Source organism: Pristiophorus japonicus, chromosome 1 (assembly GCF_044704955.1).
Source record: "Pristiophorus japonicus isolate sPriJap1 chromosome 1, sPriJap1.hap1, whole genome shotgun sequence".
Classification (NCBI taxonomy): Eukaryota; Metazoa; Chordata; class Chondrichthyes; family Pristiophoridae; genus Pristiophorus; species Pristiophorus japonicus.
Genome location: NC_091977.1, coordinates 264590007 through 264616795, shown reverse-complemented (window position 1 = coordinate 264616795; position 26789 = coordinate 264590007). Strand labels below are relative to the sequence as shown.

Below are 26789 nucleotides of genomic sequence, written 5' to 3'. Positions count from 1 at the left end.
TCCCTGATTGACATAACAGCTTCACAGGGCCAACGTGAAAGGATAATGAGCAGCTTTATTTACAAGTAGATCAGAATCTTGTGTTTTAAGGCGTTGCATAATTTTGTGAGTAGTGGAGATCTGGCACAGTTATAGAATTGGTACACTTTTACAATGTAGAATGTGGTGGAATGCAATTGTAATTTTTGACGGTGGGGGGAAACGTGATTTTCTGGTGAGAGCAAAAAGTTAGGGTGTCCAAAAAGTGCACTGATGATCATTCATATAGCAAGCCCGTGGGGTCCTTGAAAACTCCCAATGAAGCTGGACTTTTTGCATAGAGTGTATGTTTCCCATGGGGTACATGATGCCTCGTTAAGTCAGGGCGATCTGATGTATTCCAGAGATGTCTGGTGCAGTCTCTGTAGAACATTTTTACGAAAGACATCAGGTCACCTGGGCTTCATGGAGCTTGACAGACCCTACAACAAGAAAAATGCACTCGGTGCAAAATGTACAGTCTTGCTAAACTAGTGATCGGACAAGTGTGTAATTCTTCACTAAACTGAGTGGCAGAGTGTGCGAATATATATCAATCAATTCATTTAATTCTGATAATTAAAATGCACTGGGTAACTACCCTGAGGCACCTTTTTCAACATTGACAGGTAGTGTTTCATTCCATGCAAAGTGTTCACTCCAACAGAATAAAATAAATGCACAAGTTAGTACAAAATAAAATTTACAAAATGTCTTTGAAGACCAGTTAGTGCATGCAGTGCAGTACACCAACGAAAAAATTGTCGTACAGAAAGAAAAATTTGCAAGTAGACATTGTGTGAAGACACCGAGGAGTTAACAACAAAACACAGGTTTGCAGTTGTCCAATTTTGTTTTACTCACATGTTCGGCAGAGTCATCAGTTTCCCACTGATTGAAACAAAACAAGATCGATAGAAAGAAAAGAAAAGATATAGAATAAAGAAAAGATTTCAAGTGTGTATCGAACTCTGAATTTTTGCTTCAAAATCATTTTGAGGGTATGACAAAATATTGAAATGTGAAGAGGTGTTCCCATGGATGATTTTGTTGTACTTTTTACAGAGCTGGATTTTCAGCTCATTGCCACCTCTGTTTTCCGCCCGGGGGGGGGGTGGGAGTGGGGGGGGGGGGGGGGTGGGGGCCGCGGCCAGCTTCCAGCGCCCCACCGGGATATTTGGTGCCAGTTTCAGCGGGGTACGGAGCATTACCACCCGGAAGACGCGAGCCGGTGTGCAACACCCCTGGTTGCGACACCGGCTCGATTTTTGGCTCCCACCCAATCCGTAGCGCTTCATAGAGCGCCGTGCTGGGACCACCTGTGAAAGCGGGTGGTCCCAGCTATAGCGGGTACAATGAGGTAAATAATGTCAACTTCAGGTAAGTGTTTTTTTGCGATTTATGTTGTGGTAGCGTGAGTTATTTATTGGGAATGGTTTTTTTTCTCCCCAAGGCCTCTCTTCGAGCGCTCTGAGGCCGGCTGCTTAGCTCAGGATTTTCGCATTCTCAGCCGGCCTAGCGCCCCAAGAGAGGTGTGCAATGCTCCCTTAGCTCTCCGCCCCACACTCAGAGCCCAGCTGCCGAATTTTGCTGACTGAGATGCAAACTGTTCCCGGGTGCAAACTTTACCGCCCCGCCGCCATTACCGCCCCGAAATGAGCAGAGCCGAAAATCCAGCTCAGTGATTTCGTCAATTCTAAAATTTTGGGGCGGGGGGGGGTTGTACAATACAATTTTTATTGAGGAAGGGTTGTTTCTTGCTACTCCAAAGGCTTAAACACATATATTTAAAAGGCCTACTCATATTTCAACTGGACCAAAACCTAAAAAAAAGATTTGTTTTTGCAGGAAACCCATCACCTTCTTTTCTCTATGAAGGAGTGATTTTACCTTCAATTATTCACCTCACACAAACTGATGAGTTATTAAGTTATTTCAAGTAACTGCATTTTGCTAGTTTTGATGAGCAATCAATGCAGGCATGTGCAGAAAGAGAAAGACAATGATTTGCAAATTGCTGCCAGGTCTAAATTGGCAACTAACGCCTTAATTTAGACCTTTGTGCTCCTAATCCTCCAGTGCCAAATTTACGTCAAAGTTTGCTGGAGAACGGATTAGAATACACCGCCATGAGCATAGCAGCGAGTCACAATGGCACAGCCATTGTCCCATACACATCCAAGGTGGAACATGCAACAGGTCATTTAACATTTTCACACAAATCACATTCAATTATCAAGCACCAAGACATAGCTTGGTTGGTGGTGAGGAGGGCCCTACCCGTCAGATCCTTCATGCACAGCCAGGGTTTCAGAGACACGGCACTCTGCCCCCGAGTCAGCTGTGGTATGGACGAGACTGTCATCCATCTCCTTCGGGATTGCTCCTCTGCAAGGCAGGTCTGAAAGGAGATGCAGTGGTTGCTGTCGAGGTTCATCCCAAGCAGCTCCATAACACAGGACTCTGTGCTTGACGGACTGTTCCCAGGGACGCACACCAAGACAGACATTATCTGCTGCTGGAGAGCCATCAACTCGATGAAAGACGCACTTTGGTCTTCCTGAAACTTGCTGGTCTTCCAGAGCAAGGAGATGTCCACAGCCGAGTGTTGCAGACTGGCGCAATCCAAGGTCCAGGAGTACGTGCTGAGGGTTGGTGCAGTCGCCGCAAAAGGCACGGTGGGGAAGAGCCACAGTTTAAGGCCCTTCCGCCACGGTAAACCCAGGGGATGGAATCAGACCCGCCTCGGGCTGTACTTGTTAATCTGCTTGTATACATAGAGCACCATGTACTGAAAAACACCTGTGTTGTGCCAGTCTCTGCACTGCTTAGTAACTTGTAAAGAAATGCAAACGTATTCTCATCCGTTCCACGTATGGCCTTCATCTGCATGGTGCTACATGTAATGTGATTCGTGATCGGTATTGAAATGTACACTGGAATGTTAAGCAAACCTGTTCTCATCTGCTCTATGTAATACCCTTATTTGCACAGTATTACATGTAACGTGATTTACGGATTGTACTAAACTGTACCTTGAAATGAAATGCACGCTAGTGCATTGTATGGAGCTGCTGTCAGCATCCAAACGAAATGTATGTAATTGCTGACCGCAAGGTACTGAACTATTTTCAAACGTATTGTGAAAATTTTATTTGAATAAAGTATATTTTTGAAAAGATAATCACGGTCAGTTATCTTGAACTGTTTTTAACTGAATATTTATTTAAGATTGGTCTTTTGAGTTGGTCATTTACTAATTGTCTCCCAAATCACTAGCAATATTTCATTATCTTCCATAATTTGGACGAGCTCAATAAATATTAATGTAAAGCTAATATCAATCGGGGAGATTCATTGGCTGTCAATGCACTTATTCATTCATTGAGGTTTAAGATTAAAATTAAGTTCCGAGAACAAGTCAGTAAAAAATGATACAGTCAAGGATTCCTTTAAGGTCGAGATAACATTAAACTTTTATTGTACAATAAAGCCCTTCCTCAATGTGATGTGGTGTGTGTTAATCCCCGGTTAAGATTATGATCAAGATACCGATATGTTAAATCGTTATTTTTGATATAGGCAACCTGCTGAGCCATTGAATACTGATTGAGTCATCCAACATCATTCTGTAATGTTGTAAGTGGCTGAGGAGATCACAGTGGCCTTATTTTAGCAAATGGAGTTCCCTGGTAATCTTGTCTTTCGGATTTGGAGCTCGCACCACTACGGACCGGGTTCGATTCCCAGTCAGGGAAGCAAGGTTTAAGGGGTATGGGACCACAATGGTTATGTTACTGGACAAGTAATCCAGAGGCCTGAACTAATAATCGAAAGATGGGAGTTCAAATCCTATCATGGCAGCTGGGGAATTTAAATCCAGTTAATTAAATAAATCTGGACTAGGAAGCGAGTGTCAATAATGGTGGCCATGAAACTACCGGATTGTCATAAAAACCCATCTGGTTGACTAATGTCCTGTAGAAAAGGAAATCTGCCATCCTTACCTGGCCTATATTTGACTCCACACCCATAGAAATGTGGTTGACTCTTAACTGCCCTCTGAAATGGCCTAGCAAGACACTCAGTTGTACCAAACCGCTACAAGGAAGTATCACGATGGGACTAGCTTCAGCACAGGGACTGCAGCACAACTTTCTGGAGGGCAATTAGGGATGGGCAATAAATGGTGGCTTGCCAGCAACGCCCACATCCCATGAGCTATGATAATTAGCTGTTCAATTTTTTTAGCAAGAGTCTTTGTGGGGGAAAAAAACCCAGCAGATTATAGCGTGGTGTACGTAATGGCACGAATCACTCACACCATAATTTCCTGGATTTTCTGCATCATAATAATGGGGTACACCGTAGATGCACAATGACTATGGTGCCAGTCCATTATGAAAGCAGCTGAAAAACTAATGAAATGAATCTTTCTTATAAATTGTCTGAGAATTTTTAATACAGTGGGATCTTAAGCTCTGATGAAACTGCAAACAATGGATTCATTCAGAAAAAGCTTTATTTTTTTTTAAAACCATACTTTTGTGAGTTTACTTCTTCTAAAGGAGGAGTCTAGAACCAGGGATCACTGTCTCAGAATAAGGGGTCAGCCATTTAGGACTGAGATGAGGAGAAATTTCTTCACTCATAGGGTGGTAAATCTCTGGAATTTTCTACCCAGAGGACTGTGGAGACCCAGTTTTTGAGTATATTCAAGATGGAGATCGATAGATTTTTTGATATTAAGGGAATCAAGTGATATGGGGATAGGACGGGAAAGTGGAGTTGAGGTTGAAAATCAGCCATGATCTTATTGAATGGCGGAGCAGGCTCGAGGGACACAATGGCCGACTCCTGCTCCTAATTCTTTTGTTCTTATGTAAATGTAGTTCTTTGTTCATTGTCCCTTTCAGTAATTTCTCCTCAGTGTTGCTATTGCTGAGCCAAGTAACCCGATACTGAAAGGCAGACAGGTGGCCTGCTTCTAGATTGTGGCATTCTTTATCAACAGATAGACGAGCACAACTGTGGTCAGTTGAAGATCTATCCTCCAGGCTCCCCACCCCTCTTCGCTGGAAAGCTAAGCTTCAAACCTACTTTCTCATGTTCCATGGTACTCCTGATGGAACATTGCCTTTCATACCGCACTGTGCTCAGTGAATAGAGAGAAGATTCTAAAGGGAGATTGACAGGGTAGATGCTGAGAGGTTATTTCCCCTGGCTGGACTGTCTAGAACTAGGGGGCACAGTCTCAGAATAAGGGGTTGGCCATTTAAGACAAAGATGAGGAGGAATTTCTTCACTTAAAGGTTGTGAATCTTTGGAATTCTCTGCCCCAGTGTCATCTGAATATATTCAAGGCTTAGATAGATAGATTGTTGGAGTCTCGGGGAATCAAGGGATATGGAGATCGTGCAGGAAAGTGGAGTTGAGGTTGATGATCAGCCATGATCGTATTGAATGGCGTAACAGGCTCGAGGGGCCGTATGGCCTACTCCTGCTCCCAATTCTTATGTTCTTAGAAGGGCATTGAGGCCAACAACCTGTTATGTTGTTACGAGATATCTGAGGAATATGAACATCCCTCGCCACCAGCCTCCTCCACACATGGAGCCTGACATATTCTGGAGGGTCCCAAGTAAACATGTCCAACGGAATTGGATTGAGACCACCCAAACTCATTTTATTTAAATTATTTTTCTATTCACTCAGTATGGGAAGGAAGATGGCATGGTGATCTGCTTTTGGCAGAAAGAACAAAGAGAAAATATTTACTGTAAGGTCAATGGGACCTATGGAGTAAATCATGGAAACGCAACAATGAAGTAACTATCAGACACTGAAAACAATGATCGCCATTGTTAAGCAAAATCGGGTCCGTATTATTCCTAAAAGGGACTCAACTACAGATGATTCAATGTGAATTGCCAGAATTGTACTTCAAAATCAATGATGCTGGAAAATCCATCACGATGGTACTGACTTGATCTGGGCAAACATAGTGACATTTGCTTTCATAATATTGCTGTGCTCCTTCAAGGAGCCTGTAGTTGTGGGTAGAAGTCCTATTTAAATTTAAAACTATTAAAATTATTTATTCATAACAGGGTAGATGCAGAGAGGATGTTTCCCCCTCGTAGAGAAATCTAGAACTCGGGGGCATAGTTTCAGAATAAGGGGTCGCCCATTTAAAACGAAAATGAGGAGTAATTTCTTCTCTCAGAGGGTCGTGAATCTTTGGAATCTCTACCCCAGAGAGTTGTGGAGGCTGGGTCAAGGTGGAGATAGACAGATTTTTGAGCAATAGGGAGTAAAAAGTTATGGGGAGCAGGCAGGGAAGTGGAGCTGAGCCCAAGAGGGGCCAAATGGCCTACTCCTGCTCCTATTTCTTATGTTTTTTATGTCCTTTATAGCAGAGGAAAATGTAATGCTGCATTTAGGATATGAAGATGTATAATATTATTGAATATACCAAAATAACTTGTGTATCACAAAATTCTCCATTTGTGACAAAGTCAACTATGTCTGTTGTGCTCCCAAGTTATGAATGCCACTCCGTTTTTTTTCCTCCGTAATATGTATCTTCTAGATATTAGCTCATTTTAATAAGCTGCTGTGGTATTGTGGAGAAAAAAGTCCTGCATTTATTCAGTCGATTTTCACAGTGACTGCTCTGCAACCTTTGACCCTGAAGCATTTCTGCAATGCAACTTACAGCTTTTTATGTGTGTGTGTTTATTTATCTTCTATTATTGACTGCAGGAGCAGAGAAAGAGAGAGATACTGTCTCATCAAAATATTATTGTAAAATAATGAAATGTGTGCAGCGTTATTCAGACAGTTGATGATACTCATAACACCTGAATTTTTGTCTGTTCAAGTGTGAAAAAAAATGATTGCTTCAACGCTTGAAAGAAAAGGTTATTACCTTTATTATTCACTTAACATTATTAGCAGTTAAATCGAATGGTGGGCGGGCGGTAACTCATCCGCCTTTTATGTTCTTACTTTTGTCACTTTTAATGGATACTCAGAAAACAGTGAAAATAAAAGTCCCCAAGCTCACGCCACAGAACAGGGAAACATGTATTGGCATCAGGACACCCCGCCATAAGAACGTAAGAAATAGGAGCAGGAGGAAGCCATTTGGCTCCTCGAGCCTGCTCCGCCATTCAATAAGATCATGGCTGATCTGATTTTGGCCTCAACTCCACTTCCCGACCTGCTCCCCAGAACTCTCGACTCCCCTATCATTCAGAAATCTGTCTATCTCCACCTTAAATATATTCCATGACCCAGCCTCCACAACTCTCTGGGGTAGAGAATACCAAAGATTCACGGTCCTCTGAGAGAAGAAATTCCTCCTCATTTCCGTTTTAAATGGGCGACCCCTTATTCTGAATCTATGCCCTGAAGTTCTAGATTACCCCACGAGGGGAAACATTCTCTCTGCATCTACCCTGTCAAGCCCCCTCAGAATTGTATACATTTCAATAAGATCACCTCTCATTCTTCTAAACTCCAATGAGTATAGGCCCAACCTGCTCAACCATTCTTCATAAGACAACCCTTTCATCTCAGTAATCAACCTTCTGAACCTTCTCTGAACAGCCTCCAATGTAAGTATATCCCTCCTTAAATAAGGAGTCCAAAACTGTACGCAGTCCTCCAGGTGTGGCCTCACCAATACCCTGTACAGTTGTAGCAGGACTTCCCCACTTTTAAACTCTATCCCCCTTGCAATAAAGGCCAACATTCCATTTGCCTTCCTAGTTATTTGCTGTACCTGCATACTAATTTGTTGTGTTTCATGTACAAGGACCCCCAGATCGTTCTGTACCGCAGCATTTTCTAATCTCTCCACATTACTGATATCAGCCACATGCTGCGTAGAAGGTAGGGACATCCGCACAATCTTGCCCATCTCCGACTGCGATTACAGGGTGCAACAGCCTCCAACCAAAGCCATTCAGCCCATCATGCCTGTGCTAGCTCTTTGGTAGAGCTATCCAATCAATCCCACTCCTCTGCTCTTTTCCCCATAGCCCTGTCATTTTTCTTTCTCTTCATGCAATTGTCCAAATAGCTGAAAGGAGACATGGAGCGATTTCACAATCCAGCAACAGAACTCGCAGGGGGTGCATCTCGGATGATCGTGGGCACACAGCCCGTATATTACTATTTTCAAGTTAAACGGAGGGAAATTCATGCGCTGCATGTCGGCAATTTCTTGAGATGTACTCCTGGATAGAAGCAGCTGACCGGTCGCATAATCACTCGCACGATCTTCACATTTAGGAAAAACTGCACAAATACTGAACGAGTGACTCGCAGAAAGATCTCGTGTGTTTGATAGCCCAGACTATATAAGAAAGTTAAGCACAGAAATGGCCATTGGTGATATCAGGGGTCGAATGATTAACAAACAGATAGAACATTCCCCCCACCACAAAATAGCGGAGAAAAGAAAGCTATATGAGCAGGCTGAGTGCTCGTCTGCTGATATCACGAACACTCAGTCCAAGAATTAAAACTGCAGATTGTTATTTACTCAATTTATTTTAAATTGTAAACTGTTTTCTATTATCATGTGCTAAAGCTTATTGTCTGTACTGACAGGAGATGAAATCTAAATCTACATCATATTTTGAGGCTGAAAGTGAATGGGTTTTCACAATCGCATTCGCTGAAAGAACCTTGATGTCAACTTTCCCACATACACTGATGACATGTACACAGCTCTACCTCTGACTCCCCCTTCGACCCAAAGGCTCTTGCCACTTTCTCCAACTGTCATTAAGATTTGGATGAGCCAAAACCTCCTCCAGCTAACTGTTAGCAAAACTCCACTATCCTCTTTGGCTGCTGGAAACACTTACGTGCCTCCAACCTTGACTTCATCAATGTTCCTGGCTGTCCGCCGAACAAAAACAACTTGAATTTGCATAGCATTTTTTTTTTTTAGGTAGAAAAAAATCCATGCCTTTGTTACCTCTAGACTTGACTACTCCCACGCACTCCTGGCTGGCCTCTCACATTCTACCCTAAGTAAACTTGAGGTCATCCAAAGCTCGGCAACCCGTATCCCAACTCGCACCAAGTCATGATCATCCATCACCCCTGTGCTCGCTGACCTACACTGGTTCCCTGTTAAGCAATGCCTCGATTTCAAAATTCTCATCCTTGTTTTCAAAACCCTCCATGGTCTCGCCCCTCCCTATCTCTGTAATCTCCTCCGGCCACCGCCACCGCCGCCCCCCGCCCCGATATCTGCGCTCCTCTAATTCTGCCCTCTTGAGCATCCCTGATTATAACTGCTCAATGATTGGTGGACGTGCCTTCAACTGCCTGGGCCCCAAGCTCTGGAACTCCCTCCCTAAACCTCTCCATCTCTCTACCTCTCGTTCCTCCTTTAAGATACTCCTTAAAACCTACCTCATCTGCTGTAATTTCTTCTTTGTGGCTCGGTGTCAAATCTATTTGTTTTGACTTATAACACTCCTGTGAAGCGCCTTGGGACGTTTTACTACGTTAAAGGTGCTATATAAATACAAATTGTTGCTGTTGTGGTAGAAAAGGCACCTCACATAGGAGATAGCTGAAGCCAAGCAGCAATGGCTGACAGAAAGTGTAACTGTATAGATAGGTTTTAAAACAGCTTTTACAGGTAAGAGAGAGGTTGCAAGGTGGGGGGGGGGGGGGGGGGGAGTTACAGTGAGTTAGGGCTGAGACAACTGAAGCCTCTATCACCAATAGTGGAACAGAAGGAGGAAGGTCAGTAAAGAAGTATTGGGGAACCAAAAAGCAAAGGAGGGAGCATTAGGTAGAGAGAGAGGCTGGAGTGATAGAGTGGAGTAAGCCTATGCCTGCAGATGAGGATTTTAATCTAATGTGTTGGAGGACAGGTAGCTAATGTGACTCAGGCTGAAAATTTGGAGCGTGGTGGCAGCTAAAGTGGTAAAAAGAGGATTCCCGACCTGATCCTGCTTCCAACCGGGCACCCCCGCTGCCAGGGGTGTTACCTCAATGTAAATATTGCAATGTGGCTGGAAGCCTCCTTTTTGTGTTTCACTGCCTGTGGATGGGTTTCAAACAATTCGTGAATCCCGGCCGACCCCCCAACCATGGTCCCCAGCCGATGTTCCCTCCTTGTCCCCTTTGCTCGATCCACTCCCCCTGCCAATGCTCTCGGCCCCACCCCCGAGCCCGACACCCCTCCCCCTGCTGATGCTCTCAGCCCCACCCCCAATCTTCCTAACCCTGCCGATTCTTTCGGTCCCACCCCCTGTGATACCTGACCCCTGCTGATGCTCTTCCCATTCCCAACCCTCTACCCTCGGCCCGATCCCCGACCACTGCTGATGCTCTCTTGCTTCCCGTATCCCCCCAACTGATTCCTGCCGATGCTCTACTGGTCCCTTGCTTCTGAGGCCTCCCCGCCCGCAGCTAGCAACCCCTCAATCTGGTTGGCTACAGCCGGGAAACAGAGGCTTCACATTCAAATCAGGCCCTGCTGTTAAAGTTGGCAGGGTCTTTGGGAAACCCGGCCTCCTGCCTCCCGCGCACCTCAGAAACTCCCTGCCCCCAACCCGCCTCCCTTGAGAAAATTCATGCCTTAGGTTGGACAGAATGTGGGACAGAAGAGTTTAGAGAAATTAATATTTAAGGTGACAGCAGCTCACAAGGCTGGAAAGGTGGGCATTAGAGAAGTTGACTTTAGAGGTAATGAAAATATAGATATGGGTTTCGGCGGCAATGTTGCAGAAATAAATTGTGATGGACAGGATATAAAATTTGAAGCTTAGTTCTGAATTAGAGGACAGTAAGGTTAAGCACCATCTAGGCCAGCCTAAGCAAGAAGGAAATGGAGCCCACAACCCCGAGATGTCTCTGCTCCTCTAATTCTGCCCTCTTGAGCATCCCTGATTATAATCGCTCAACCATTGGTGGCCGTGCCTTCAGCTGCATAGGCCCCAAGCTCTGGAACACCCTGCCTAAACCTCTCCGCCACTCTACCTCGCTTTCCTCCTTCAAGAAGCTCTTTAAAAACTACTACCTCTTTGCCCAAGCTTTTGGTCAACTGCCTTAATTTCTTCTTATCTGGCTCGGTGTCATAATTATTTTTTGTTTTATAACACTCCTGTGATGGGCCTTGCGACATTTTACTACGTTAAAGGTACTATATAAATACAAGTTGTTGATGTTGTTGGTAAGTGTACAGTTTTTGGTGTCCTGCTCAATCCTAAATTCACATGTGATCTGTTATCAAGATCACCATTTAACACCGGATGTCTCTTTTGCTCTCCCTGTCGCCCTCCCCACTTTCACCTACCATAATGTTAGAATAGAGACTCCAGGCCTTATGTGTAGGTCACATATTTCTGTATATTGGAAGGGGAGTGTGGGCAGTGGGCTGCCTTAAATGTGACTACATACATTAGTTCATATTGTCTTAAAGATAACTTTGTTCCCTCTATTAAAACAGTACGGCTGGTAGAATGAAGAGATGAAATGCAAAGTTGAACTGGCATAAATTTATACTTTTTCATTGCACCGTGGAACATTATGAAATTGTACAGTCACTAAATTAGAATCAACATCTCAGCCAGCATACCTGTGCATCTGCCAACATGATATCTTTGAGCATGGGCTGTCCTCTTGGTTCTCCATGTTCCATCCTCACAAAATGGACCTGGTAGCCACGTATTTGTCCGTGCTGTTTATTTGGAACAGGTGAGCGCCACGACACTGTAATAGCTGTTGAGTTCAAAGCCTCTACCTCGACTTTGCGAGGAGGACCACTAGGAACTGGAAGAATACCATTTGATTAAAAAAACACTGATGATGCTTTAACCCTCCCAATCCACAAGGACAGACCCACTATTTTTCAAAAGAGATGGAGGAAAGGGAGTCACGTCTTTGAAACTGTGTCCAAAAATGCATCATAAGCTGAAAAATGCCTGAGCTGCATCTTTCTAAAACATCAAAAATGTGGAAAAATGTGAAAAACATGGAGGAAAAGGCACAAATACTAAAAACAGAGGAAAAAAGGCAGCCAAGGATAATGCTTTGAATGCCAAAGCATCACAAAATGCAAGATTTTTTTGTACCTGATTTAAAAAATGATTCCAAGAAGATATTTATTGTGGAAAAAAAAATGACAGCCACTCGGGTCTCTGTCCCAGGACCGTTTGCTTTTCACTGACCAATATCTCATGAAATCCGGGCAAAAATAATGCACGAATGTTTCGGTGATATGTCAGTGCACTGAGAAGAATGTTGAATGATTTAAAAATAATTGAAAAGGATACTATAGGGGTGTGTGTGGGGGGGGGGGGGGGGGTGGGGGGGGGTGGAGACAATATTAACAATAGTAATCTAATATATCAAGTGTTGGGGGGAAAAAAAACATCAGACAGGGTGCCTGAAATACAAGCAATTTTGCACTGTGGTAAGTGCAGAGAGGTTCTATTGTTGTAGTTCATTCGCGAGCAAAAAGAAAGAGGAGGAGGAGATTCAGTGGAACAGAGGACTAGACGCAACACTCACAGAAAAGTGCAAAAAGTGTCAGCAAGGGAAGACTTGTTAGCCGAGAAAATTGCTGACTGGTGGTGCAAAGCCAACATACCATCCTCATCTGTGCGAATCAGTATGGGAGAGCTCTCTGGGCCAGGTCCGACATCCGTGTGAGCGGTCATAATGATGCGGTACTCAGTCCACTTCTCCAAATGTTCCAGCAAGTGCTGCGTGGTGTCTGGCGGAATGTCCAAGGCCTCGTTGGGTGAGCTGTCTTCCCGGTCGTTTGCCATGTATCTGATGGAGTATTTGGTGATGATGCCATTCTGCTTTTCTGTTGGTGGGGGCAGCCAACTTACCAAGATGCTCGTGGAGCTTGGGCTTGTGCACCGGATATCCTGAGGTGGGGCTGATGGCTCTAATATTTTTTTTTGGAAGTTGGGTCAAGTACGGGTGAAAGGAATTGTGAAAGAAAATAAAAAAATAAATAAAAATAATGGAAGCATATTAAAAGAGAACAAAAATCATAAAACCAAAACATGTTTTCGTAAATTAAACATGACACCTTGGCTTAGAAAAGCAAATGAAAGAGAACTCAAAAATAATCTCTTGTGTAACATAAAACCAGAAAATGGGGTGATGGTAAGGTAAATAAAATTCTGAAAATGGAGCCTACAAATAATATTACCTACCTGTGATTATAGATCTTACATCATGTATATTTCTTTAATTCCTCTAATCCTTTTTTTATTACCTACCCTTCTTGACCAGCTGCAAACAGTGGGGAGCTTTACCTTCTACATGTGTTAGAAATATTTCTACATTCCAAAGAAAAATATCTATGTGAAATACCAGGGTACCTACCTAGCACACACAAAGAGAGGCCTGTTTACTGTCTGTAAGTAGCACCCAGCTTTGATCCTTCAAGGTCAAGTAACAAGTGTTGCCAATTGCCCGTTAGAAATGGGCTTTTCTTTGCATCTAGTTCCATGTTTTTATTTTTTACCAATAGTGCAGCATCTATTTTTTGACTGGCAGCTCTTTTTCAGCTGGTGTAATACATCATAGGAATATGCAAAACTATACACCACAAGGGAGAAGATTCCACTGCTCCCCTGTGGTCCTTTTCTCACACAGTAATAGGGACAGATTTTACTCCCAAAATGTCAGTGCTATTGAGCATGAAACAAATATTAACTGACGAAGAGCCAAACACCCTTTATATTAATTCCCGCCAGCTTGCAGCACTGAGCATGTCTATGGATAGGGCAGAACATGCAAATTCCCATTTATGTGTGATGCAAAGTGCAATTTATGGGTATACAATTCATCAAAAAAATCTGGGAATGCCTCTAATGCCATTTTGGATATAATTCGACGTTGGAAATGAAAAGGGGGGGAGGGGGGAGCTTGAAAACTGTATAAACTGTTCTAACAGAGGCAGGACACCAGGAGCCTTTTGCTGCTGTTTCCTCTTGTAATTGCAAGCAGGAACTCTTTCTGTATGAATGAGCAGGAGTACTTTTTTTCAACTCGAGTTGTAGAAACAGGTTTCCGATAAAAGCAGTTCATGCCGCGTGTCACTTAACTGCTCCGGTAAATAATTGGATGATTAGGAACAGAACTGAAGATTATTTGGTTGTGATCACATCTCCATGGGCCTCAATAGTCATTGTGCTGCTGTGTCCAGGGGAAGCACCATCTTTGGAAAGCAAGCAGCCAGGGTTGAATAATGGGTTAGATAGCTATTGTGGGATTTGCTTCTTTGGGGTCAGCGCTTTCCCTCAGGAGATTAGATCGGTGGGATATTTTGTTCAGAGGAAGGTTTCGGAGCAGGATGTCTTTGGTTAGTAAAAACCAAGCACATTGTTTTACAAATTTCTGAACTTTCATATGCAAGCTGCCTTGAATACTTAGCAGTTTGAATTATTCATTGATAAAGCACCTATTTTCCCCGTCACTGTAGTTGACGGTGGGCGGGTGAGCTTCCTGGCTTTTCCTCTGCGGAAATACCCATTTTCAGGAAGTTTTGGAGCACCATGGCAAATGGAGAAGCTGGATAGCACATCCTGAAGATAGAAATAGAAGGATATGCCGATAGGGATGGATGAAGAGGGATGGGAGGAGGCTCGGGTGGAGCATAAACACTGGCATAGACCTGTTGGACTGAATGGCCTGTTGCTGTGCTGTAGACTCCATGTATTTCTATGTAACTCTTTGTGAATTCCCAGCCCTAAACCATCCTTCCTCCGACTCCTCCACCAGTAGGGACACCCAGCAGGACCATTTGACCATTGCATTGTATTGAAATGAAGCCAAGGGGGTGGGGCTTTGGACACCATAAATGTCCTTGCCTTGCTGCCTCCGTATTGCTGACTCACGGCACCACCATATTGGACGAGGCAGTAGAGTGATTTGAGTGGCCGCACAAATGGGAAATCTCCAATCATCCAAGTATAAACCTCTGCACACAGTCAGGGGGGCTTTGGCCTTTAGCAGTGGCTACACCTCTTTGTGGTGCTGTAGTCAACGCCCTGCTCCAGCACAACATGACTGCCCTCGCTGGTGGTGGCAGGCTGATTCTGCAGAGTGCAGATATCGCTGGGAACCCATCCTGCATGCTGAATTGACCTTGAACAAGAAAAATGGGACACGGTCACAGAGGCTCAGGCCAGCGGGTAGATGTTCCGTCCCAGTCCGCTTCTGTCATCGATACTGACCCAGAGGAATATTCAGTCCTTAACCTTGACTGGCATTTTCTCACTCAGTAACACAGAGGAAAGGAATCTGCATCTTCTGCCGCTATCGCAGCCTAAATAACATTGATGGCTGCATTCCAAATTGCCCTTAGTGTTGGGTGTTACTGTCAATGCAGATTGTGGAAATAAAATATGACCCTAAATACCATTCATGATTAAATGTTATCTTCCCTATTTGATTTTACAGGTACAAAGAGATTCAAGTTGGATGAATTCTGCATCGACATACAGATCCCACCTGTATAAGATCTCGACTTAAAAAAACAACTCGATCAAAGAACATTTTGTCAGATAGGTATTACAACAGCAGTTAATGGTACTAGAAATAGTTTAAAATGGTGAAACATAATTACCATTTCATTAAGTAGTGCACAGGATTCAAACTTGTTATTTGACCTTTAGGACTTTATTGAAAGTTATGACAATTAGAAGACAATAGATAATTTTGTAGTTCGCTGACCTTTACAAGTTTACCCATCATTCCATGCCCAGTGAGATGTAGATCATTATCCTCAACTTTTTAGAAAGAAAAGTTAAGCACTAAAAAGTTCATGTGCAACAAACCACAGGTTACGTTACTGCTGCTGGTCATTAGAAATGTCACTGGCTGGCTCCTCACTAGAACCAATTTAAAGATAAATAGATGGTAGATTATAAAGAAAGTGTGATCCATATGGCTAGGCACAGAACATTTTTGAAGTAAAGTCTCAAGCAGATCTAAAACAGAAAATGTCTTCAATGCAACTGAGATGCACAAGAAAGGTCAGCTAACTATGAAAGCTTCTATTCTTCAGTCAAAGTGCTTGTTAGTCATTGTAAACATGAACACTGCATTCCCATCTGCATTAAATCTAAGCCTTTTCAATCCTACATTTTTCTTTCCTTTTTGAAACCTAACTATGTGTTTTATGAGAATACCACCTGCTGCATGCAGTCAGCTGTTAGACGCTAGGGACAGACCACCTCGTCAGAATAACAAGCAAGCATGAACTAGCCAACAGAAGAAAACCTACTAGTTTCCATGGTTTGGGCTGGAATCTGCGCAGTTGAAGCGCCGAGGCCATGCTCAGAACGGGCAGCAAGACGGAAGTAGTACATGGTGTTTGGTTTGAGATCCTCTAAAAGGTAGGTTGTCTTTGGCTCAAATGTGACAAGTTTCTGTGGAGGGAAAAGAAAATGAGAGAATATGTTCTTTATCTTACGATTTGTGGTACAAGTGGAGCAATACTGGATAAAGAGCAAGATCAAACCATTATGGTAGATGTAAACCTGAGCCAGTATATCTAAACATGTCTACAGCATCAGGCACTCAACAGGTCTAATCAACTATTAATAAAATAAGGGATTGACAAAACATATAACCCAAGCTGTCCTATATTTAAATGAAAGCTCAAAAGTTTACAAACAGAATTTGGTGAATTTCTGTACTCATCAACACACTAATGCTGAAGAACCCAACACTTTCCCACTTGAGGCGTGCACTGTCATCATCATATTTACATTCCCAGCACACATGCAGAGTAAAGCTCCCTTTGTTCTGCCTCAACGTGCCCAAATCCCAACCTCAGGACAATATTCCCGACTGCACCAGTATGAAGTTTTCAATTCCAATGATCTTTGCGTGAGTTGGTCAATTTATTGCTAACAGGTGCTAAATGAGGCACAGTTGTGGGGACCTTTGCACCGACTGGGAAACAGGCTGGGAGCATCCAAACCCATTTCTCACACCACCCTTGCAGCCAGCAGATAGAAGACTTTCATCACATCAATCTGGGTTGGATTCAAACATAGGCCCTTGAGAGAATTCTCACTCTAACTGGTCTATTATCTTGTTCCTGTGCAGTATGAAACACCCAATCCAACCTAAAATCTACTGAAATATATAGTGGGCCAAAAATTGGGGTCTCTATGGGTGGGTACGATGTGCACACGGACCCATTGAGGCCCCGCAAGTGCTGGTTCTCGGCGCACGATGCGCATGCGCCGAAATCCAGCACTTGCGAAGTATCAAAATGTCTTTTGACAGTTGCAACGCATCCTGGGAGAAGGGCCTTCGTGGGCAGAGATTTGTGCTGTTTGCCCAACTCTTGCTCAGCGAATATCCTGCAACTCTTATGCCTTAGGGTAAGAGTCAGTGTAAGACTTTTAAAAAATAGAAACATAAAATTTTATCAATAATTTTTATATTAAAAACCCTGTCTATTAAGATAAGTTTATTTTTACCCCTATGAAAACATATTAAAAAAAATTCAAAAAATTATTTTTTTTCTAAATTCAATTTCAATTAATTTTAAATATGTTAAGGGTTTTCTTATTTATTTAAAATGTGTGTGTTTTTGAGCGTATCCCCATTCGTAGAAATGGTGATCACTGTACAAACGGAACTCACCATTACTGTGAATGAAGATACGCAATTTTCATTGGTTGGTCCAGCCCAGGTGATCCCAGGCTGCATATACACTCTTGGAATACGTGGGCCTCTACGCTAGGCCTCGGAGTGCAGGTCTACATTCCTCTGGGACCACCAGGTACTTCCGTAAAAAACATTTTGTCGGCGGCGTCTGCCCGCAGGAAGCCTCCAACCACAATTTCTGGGCCCACGATCCTGGTACTGTTCAGATAAAATTATGTATAGCCGATCGCTCACCCATTGTAGCACTCACCCGCTTCTCATCCCACTGATTTCAATGGGATGAAAAATCAGGCGGCTTCTGCAATGGTCAGGTTCTGCCAGGTTGGTGCCCTGCGGCAAAATGGAAAATGACCCCCATACTGTTTAATAATGTGTTACTACACAAGTTGATTTAGATGGAATATATGACCCTGTCAGATCAAGCACAGCCTATTCTCCAAGAGTGAGTGCCCAAGGAGGATTAATAGAGGTGAGGGGATTCAATGAAGAAATACATTTATGCAGAATTTGGCCATGCACAAAATAATAGGAATATTCACCAAATGCAGCAGCACACTGGAACACAGTGCAAGAGAGCAGAAAGAGCTAAGTTTGTTTCCACACATCTCACTGACAGTGCAGAGATATGCCGGGCATCTACCTGCAGAGGAGTGGGAAAATCTGGATGTGTGGCCCTATCAAGTTACTGTCATGCACCTCCTTGTGGCCAGTCAACAGCAATGGCCTGCCAGTAAGGCGCTCACCACGTTCTATTTCTGTTTCAGTGCTGTGTGTCCAATAACAGGACCCGTGATGTAAGAAATATGAAAAAGATGGTGCATACACTTCGCTGGAGGACAAAACCCCATGAAATTTGAAAAGGGACAGTAGTCCTCATTATTTGGGTTAAATTTTCCACATACCACTCGTAACTCAATCTAGCACGTGGGGCCATTGGTATGATCCTATCATATTATCCACTCAAAATATAGCCCTTTCCCAGCTTCCTTTTTAAACATGGTGCTTTCCTCTGGGTAAAATGCTCAAAATATCAGTCTCTGCTGTGTCGTACACCCAAACCAATACACTTTTAAAGCACCGTAAATTGTGAAGTGTTCTTTAACCGAATCAGGATGATGTCTTTCTACCAGTTGACAGCATGAGTTTTATGGTGGGCTACATAAACACCTCATTTGCATTTGTCACAATCATTGGTTGCATTTCCTGAAATGATTAGTTTTGTTTACACATTAGCGGTAAGCTCAGTGTACATCAAGGAATCGACGTTACATTTTTCACTTGCATTCTGCAGGGTAGCATCACAGAGTGACAATCTTATCAGTTGAATGAAATTCAAAGATTACCCTCAGTAAGGAACTTGCAAAGAGGCCTGACTGAATGTCAGGAGTGGGATCCAAACCCACATTGCCAAGGAAGACTATGACCTGAACGCAGCACCTTAGATCATGTAACCACGCTGTGTCTAGAAGTAGTAGAGTGGACAAGGGAGAACCAGTGGATGTGGTCTATTTGGACTTTCAAAAGGCTTTTGACAAGTCCCACACAAGAGATTGGTGTGCAAAATTAAAGCACATGGTATTGGGGGTAATGTATTGATGTGGATAGAGAACTGGTTGGCAGACAGGAAGCAGAGAGTTGGGATAAACGGGTCTTTTTCAGAATGGCAGGCAGTGACTAGTGGGGTGGCGCAGGGCTCAGTGCTGGGACCCAGCTATTTACAATATACATTAATGATTTAGATGGAAGGAATTGAGTGTAATATCTCCAAGTTTGCAGATGACACTAAACTAGGTGGTGGCGTGAGCTGTGAGGAGGATGCTAAGAGACTGCAGGGTGACTTGGACAGGTTAGGTGAGTGGGCAAATGCATGGCAGATGCAGTATAATGTGGATCAATGTGAGGTTATCCACTTTGGTGGCAAAGACATGAAGGCAGAATGGCGGCAGATTAGGAAAAGGGGAGGTGCAACGAGACCTGGGTGTCATGGTTCATCAGTCATTGAAGGTTGGCATGCAGGTACAGCAGGCGGTGGAAGGTGGCAAATGGGCATGTTGGCTTTCATAGCTAGGGGATTTGAGTATAGGAGCAGGGAGGTCTTGCTGCAGCTGTATAGGACCTTGGTGAGGCCTCACCTGGAATATTGTGTTCAGTTTTGGTCTCCTAATTTGAGGAAGGACGTTCTTGCTATTGAGGGAGTGCAGCGAAGGTTCACTAGACTGATGCCCGGGATGGCAGGATTGACATATGAGGAGAAACTGGATCGACTGGGCCTGTATTCACTGGAGTTTAGAAGAATGAGAGGGGATGTCATAGAAACATATAAAATTCTGACGGGACTGGACAGGTTAGATGCAGGAAGAATGTTCCCAATGTTGGGGAGTCAGAACCAGGGGTCACAGTCTAAGGATAAAGGGTAAGCCATTTAGGACCGAGATGAGGAGAAACTTCTTCACTCAGAGAGTTGTTAACCTATGGAATTCTCTACTGCAGAAAGTTGTTGATGCCAGTTCGTTAGATATATTCAAGAGGGAGTTGGATATGGCCCTTACGGCTAAAGGGATATGGAGAGAAGGCAGGAACGTGGTACTGAGGTGAATGATCAGCCATGATCTTATTGAATGGTGGTGCAGGCTGGAAGGGCCGAATGGCCTACTCCTGCACCTACTTTCTATGTTTCTAGGTTTCTAAATGTGACGCTGCCCGAGGAGCAGAAACCAGCACTCAAGAAGGGCTCCAAGTAAGCCGTGAGCAAAGTCACAGCGACAACAACAACTTGTATTTATATAGTGCCTTTAACATAGTAAAACGTCCCAAGGCGCAAGGTGTTTTAAGACAAAACAAATAAATTTGATACCATAAGAAATTATGACAGAAAGGTAGGTTTTAAGGACCGTCTTAAAGAAGGAAAGAGAGGTAGAGAGGCAGAGATGTTTCGGGAGGGAGTTCCAGAGCTTGGGGCCCAGGCAGCTGAAGGCACGGCCACCAATGATTGGGCCATTATAATCGGGGATGCTCAGGGGGGTAGAATTAGAGAAGCATAGACATCCCGGAGGGTTGTGGGGCTGGAGGAGATTACAGAGATAGGGAGGTGCAAGGCTATGATGGGATTTGTAAACAAGGGCAGCAAGAAGCGGAGAAGGTTGAGGAAGGAGATTTACTCAATCTACAACTTCAAAGTGGTGAAACTGGTTCGTCCTGACACCGGCAGCTGCTCCAAAGCCATAAGCATGGTGAACTCCTTTGTGAATGATATTTTCGAGCAGGTGAAGCTGCCCACCTGGCCCATTACAACAGGCACTCGACCATCAGCTCGAGAGAGATCCAGACCGCCATACGCCTGCTGCTGCCCAGGGAACCAGCCAAGCACACCATGTTGGATGGGACAAAGCCTGTGACCACGTACACCAGCTCACATAAAACTCCACACTTACTGAAAAAATATATACCGTAAGAGGCCTAAGCAATGCTCATTCCTGTTCCTTTATCATCGAAACATATGCCCCTCCTTTATGACTGTTCTACAATATTTTCAGATCTACCAGAAAAAAAACCTATCCTTCAACTTAGTATCTTGGTGACTCGGGGCGCCAAAGGCTGAATGCAGGAATTATGTGAGTTTTACAGGATTGAGTCCAGTTCCTAAAGAAAATCATTAGTTTTCAGATGGAATCTTTTCTTCCCCCAAGAATTTCGATATCAAAAGGTTGTTCCTCTACCGATTGGTCCAGCTAAATGCATTACATTGATGTCAAGTCTCAAACTGGATTCGAACAAGCTTTAAAATCAGTAGGACCCTCCTCCCTGGTGTTGGCACCAGAAACAAAACCTCTCTCAATTGTCAGTGTAGCTTCATCGCTGTGATGGAGAAATGAATCAGTACGGATCTGCAGAATCATGTAATTGGTCCACTAAAGATTCAGATGAGCCCACTTCCTCTTGCACCCATTCCAGCCCGATAGTCCTCTGTCAGCTGTCCGTGCATACTGGTGTGCAAAGTGACTGTAAGTGAGATTTGAAAGTGCTTCCTTCAAACGGGTGGGTGCTTTATTTCAGTATTAATTTGGAGATGTGTCTGTTTTGCCGTTTCCCACCATTCTGGTGCGCAGGACACCACATGTGAATTATACCCATTTTAAATCAGTTTCCAGGGTTGCTAAGAAGTGCCAATTATACTGCAGAACACAGAAAGTTCTCAATAATATAAACTGCAAAGATTTTAGCCATTCCTTCATTTGTTTCTTTTTTGTGCTACTTATGCTGTCATTAGCTTTTGTACAATTGTTATAATTTACTTCTATTTTTATCTGAGCACCATTACTGGCACTGATGGGTTTCCCAATGGAAATCCACTTGATATATTTGGAAAAAGAGGAGGGATACCAGGCACATGAGGCAAGTCAAGAGATGCTCTGTGCCCAACCACACTTCAGTATGTGCAGACATTACGTTGGCAGATGATTAGTGTTGGTGCAGGATCCCCTTCCCAGAAGAAGCTGGGAAAGCAGACTCAATGGCATCACTAAGATACATGGAAGCCTGACTAACCATTCTGTTAGATATTTCTTTGGAAGCACCCCAGGCACAGCATGTCATACTATTGCAAATTTGTGTCTGTCGTAAATACTTTCTTGGGTTCAGTAGCATCAATTGCTCCCTTAAGTGGACCAAGTTGACTCGCACTCCCATATATCTACTTGGGCAATAGCACAACCCAGGCATGTAACAATAATACTCCTTTATGTCCAGAATCAGATATTCATGTCTTTCACACATATACTTCTTCAATCTCTCTGTAGGTCCACTGAGCCAATATTTGGTGAGGCTAAGCATGATAAGAATTGTTAAGCTTTTTTATTTTGTAGTGAGTGAACATACATAGCTGTGATCAAATTTGCTTACTTCAATTGGCATAAATTATTTTCAATAGGATAAAAAAACATTATCATGCTTCCCCACATTAGTGGGTCATCTTATTTGACTTCAATGAGTTGCATTCTAACTATTCTGCAGCGTTTTGAACCTCTTCACCTCAGTAAAGGTTCTCACTGCTTCTCCTTTAACATAACCCGATTGCTCTGGCAATTGCAGCCTTTCCTTTTTAAAAGCCTGACTCCAGTGTCAGATTTTAGTTAAAGCGACTAACACCCTCCCAGAGTTTAGAAACAAACCCTGCTATGTTTGAATGAATGGAGCAGTTACAGCAGCAATGAGTTATCATAGACTGTCTCCGCCATGTTGGCATCCTGTCTCAATTCCAATCTACATTCGCAGTCTGACTGTCCTGTTAACTTAATCCCTTGAGAGTTAAATTTAGATCAATTGTAGCATTTTTAACATGTATTACACAAGGTTTCCCAGTAAGAAATCCTGAAATATGACATACTTTTAGTGGAACTATGTTAAAGAATGCATGTCAGGTAATCATGAGCCTATTTAACCTGATTGCACATGGCTGCTAAGATGCCACTGACCTAAAATAGGAGCAGTAGTAGACCATTCGGCCCTTCGAGCCTGCACCACCATTCAATATGATCATGGCTGATCTTCTATCTCAACACCATATTCCCGCTTTTTCCCCATAAGTCCACATCCACATAAGTGGTAACTGTCGTGTTTGGGTCTGGGACAGTAAGAGGCAGATATAGTACCAAGCTATCTGGTGGAAGGGCACCTGCAGCTATCATACAGCATAAGGCTGGTACATAGTAATACTGTAGTCAGTTGTGGGAGAAAACTTGGCGTCACCTCTGTACAAGCATGCTATAATACTGACCTATGGGAATGGTGCATGGGGAATGGTGCATGGAGTGATCTAATGAACAACTGTCTTTGCAACAATCTCACAACCCTAACATCAGCCATCAGAGAGAGTTTGGGTTCTGGGCTGCTTGATCACTTACCTGCAGGCTCATGGATTTCCTTTTCCTTGGATTTCCTTTTCCTTCATTTCTGTCTGCCTCTTATTCCCTCAAATCCTGCAAATGGGCTGAGATGCCTTCTGAAGTTTTCAGAACTTTTGCCCTCATCCCTTTAAATTTGATTTACAGGCAGTTTCCCACTCCTGTCGCTCGTGTGCTCATTTGATCTGTTCAAATCTGCACCTATGCAAATTTGCAATTATGCCAACGAGCTGAAGCTAAATTGTGCTCAAGAGAAAGGCACTGAAAGGACTGGAGGGAAAAAAAAACCTTCCCGCAACTAAAATCAGGAAATAAGCCTGTAATATTTATATACAGGTTGAACTTCCTTTATCCAGAACTCCTTTATCCAGAACTACCTTGTCCAGAATCATTCCCTGTCACCGGGTGGCACATGCGCAGAACTCCAACATAACAAATTGAAGTTCTTCCTCACTGCCAACTCCTAAAATCACTGGCTTGACCCCGCGATCCACCATCCCCCCCTCCCCCACGATCTCTCTGCCGCACTCCCAGCCCCAAGCCAGCCAGCCCCGATATCCCCTTGCTCAGTACCTGTACCATCCAATTTAAAGTGACCACCTCTCGTTGGAAACATCCCTTATCCAGAACAGGCCAGGTCCCGAGGATTCTGGATAAGGGAGGTTCAATCTGTATTTACATCACAACCTAACAAATTCACACATCCAGAGGCTTGAAGAGGATTGTACTATTGTAATCTCTCTCAATCCTCATGCTTGTGGGCACAACGTGAATATGACTGGTGCCAACCAGAGAAAAAGAAACAGATGGAAGATTGCATTCGGGTTATACATAGGTCACATGATGGGATGATGTAATGTGCTCAAAGTGACAGGTGTGTGACAACGTCCACTGTGACAATAATGGGTTCACATCATTACCCACTGTCCTTGGAGAACGAACAACAAACAATGGAAACATTTCTAAATGGTTTATACATTTAATTGTACTAACTTCATAAGAAACTACTGCTATTTGCAATTATTTTTAAATTAATAGAATGAAAGTATAACCAGAAATTTCAAAACTTATTTTTCAAGTCTATACCTTGCAAAATGTGTAAAAGTCCTGCTTTTAAAGTAAGTGCAATTTTATTATTTTTTCTCCCATAGGACAAAAACATTCTCCCCATTTTCAGAAGTTACATTCAGAGACTATATTGCACTGTACCTCTTTGCCATAATCTCTTTCTCTGTAATACAACTCGTATCTGATGATGGTGTCCTGTCGCAGTGGTGTCCATGACAGCATAATGCTGGTGTCTGATTTCGGTTCTGCCTTGAAGTTATTTGGCTGGCTTGGGACTTGAGAAGAAGAAAAAAGAAGAATGGTTTAATGGAATAGTACAGTTTGCCTCTGCCAGAAGCTAGAATGTCAGCTGATCTGTAATAATGATCTCCTCTATCTGTACACACAAACCAGAGTCCTTAACGTACAGTAATCACCAAATACTTACAGAAGGGAACGTAAGCATTTTAATTAAAAAAAATATATTTTCATTTAATTAAAAACGTTAATTTCCTTTCTGCAATATACACCCTAATCGACCTCTTGTGATGCTGAAGTCAAGACCAAGTATAGTTAGGGGACGCAGGATTAGAAGGTGGGGATAATTAGACCAAGGTATGCAGATTTATTATAAGCTTTAATTAAAAAATATACAATATATGCATATTCAGTCCTCATTTTGCAGTCATACATTGTGTCCTTATTTTTACATAACAATTTGATTTTATATTATTGTTTAGACTTAAACTTCGAGCAATTTTTGAAGCAAAGTGTTTGGAGGACAAGAGAGTCTCAGCAGTACATGAGCTGACACAAAAGCGTGTCAAGATTGAAACAATAGGAAATAAGGTTTTGCATATTGGAAGTGCGCACTGTATAAATTCTTGCTGTTAATACTGATTTCTCTTGATCTTGTATGGAATACAAACTGTTTAAGATTTTGGCTGTAGATTATATCATGGTACAATTTTCAGTGTAAATGTAAAAGTAATCCTTTAATGTGGAAGTTTATCAAGTGTGAAAGAGGATTTTACTGTTCAGCAAAATATGTATTCTAACAACAACTTGTATTTATCTAGCATCTTTAACATAGTGAAACGCCCCAAGGTGCTTCACAGGAGTATTAATGAGATTAAAAATTGGACACCGAGCCTCTTAAGTAGAAACTAGGGCAGGTGACCAAAAGCTTGGTCAAAGAGTTCTGTTTTAAGAAGCATCTTGAAGAAGGAAAGAGAGGTAGAGAGGCAGAGAGATTTAGGCAGGGAGTTCCAGAGCCTGGGGCCGAGGCAACAGAAGACACGGCCACCAATGGTTGAGCGATTATAATCAGGGATGCTCAGGAGGGCAGAATTAGAGGAGCACAGACATCTCGAGGGGGCTGTGGGGTTGTGGGACTGGAAGAGATTATAGAGATAGGGAGGAGCGAGGCTTTGGAGGTATTTGAAAATAAGGATGAGAATTTTGAAATCGATGCGTTGCTTAATGGGAGCCAATGTAGGTCAGCGAGCACAAGGGTGATACGGGTGATCGGGACTTGGTGCGAGTTAGGACACGGGCAGCCGAGTTTTGGATCACCTCTAGTTTCTGTAGGATAGAATGTGGGAGGCCAGCCGAGAGTGGTTGGAATAGTCAAGTCGAGAGGTAACAAAGGCATGGTGAGGGCTTCCACAGTGGATGAGCTGAGGCAAGGGTGGAGATGGGCGATGTTACGGAGCTGGAAATAGACAGTCTTAGTTATGCTGCGGATATGTGGCCAGAGCTCATAATTATGACGATAATATTACAGTTATTTTGTTTTGAGAGGAAGCAATAGATTTTCCTGCTCAAAGTGATTAGAGTTAGAGCTGAGATCAGAATGAACTTGTACATTTTGCAATCAGTTATAAAGAACTGCCAGTTCAGGTAAAGCTACCTCTACCCAATTTTAATAATCTGCTTTTATGCTAACTTAACAGCAACCCTATAGTGACATTCTCCTCCTCAACCGTCTTCTCCCTGTGGCCGAGGTGCTCCTCCAGGAGTAACTGTGCAGATTTCGTCCCCTCCGGGGCACAACAGGCATGATTTTTACAGCACGACAGCTGGAGGAAAAATGCAGGGAGCAGCGCCAGCCCTTATACATGGCCTTCTTCG

General features: G+C 43.2%; 1 protein-coding gene across 10 annotated transcripts in view; it reads right to left on the bottom strand.

The window, feature by feature from the left end:
* Nucleotides 1-26789, bottom strand: part of LOC139270224 (receptor-type tyrosine-protein phosphatase delta-like) — a 2930110-nt gene that overhangs the window by 188058 nt on the left and 2715263 nt on the right. For 4 of the 10 annotated variants that reach the window (XM_070888423.1, XM_070888432.1, XM_070888424.1 and 1 more), the window contains exons 14-17: nucleotides 24819-24952; nucleotides 16310-16454; nucleotides 12650-12955; nucleotides 11636-11829 (exon numbers count right to left, since the gene is read on the bottom strand). In XM_070888423.1, the coding sequence (XP_070744524.1) occupies nucleotides 11636-11829; nucleotides 12650-12955; nucleotides 16310-16454; nucleotides 24819-24952 (779 nt within the window). Of the gene's footprint in view, nucleotides 1-882; nucleotides 910-11635; nucleotides 11830-12649; nucleotides 12956-16309; nucleotides 16455-24818; nucleotides 24953-26789 lie in introns of all 10 variants that reach the window. The other 6 variants (XM_070888426.1, XM_070888430.1, XM_070888429.1 and 3 more) reach the window with 2 other exon arrangements.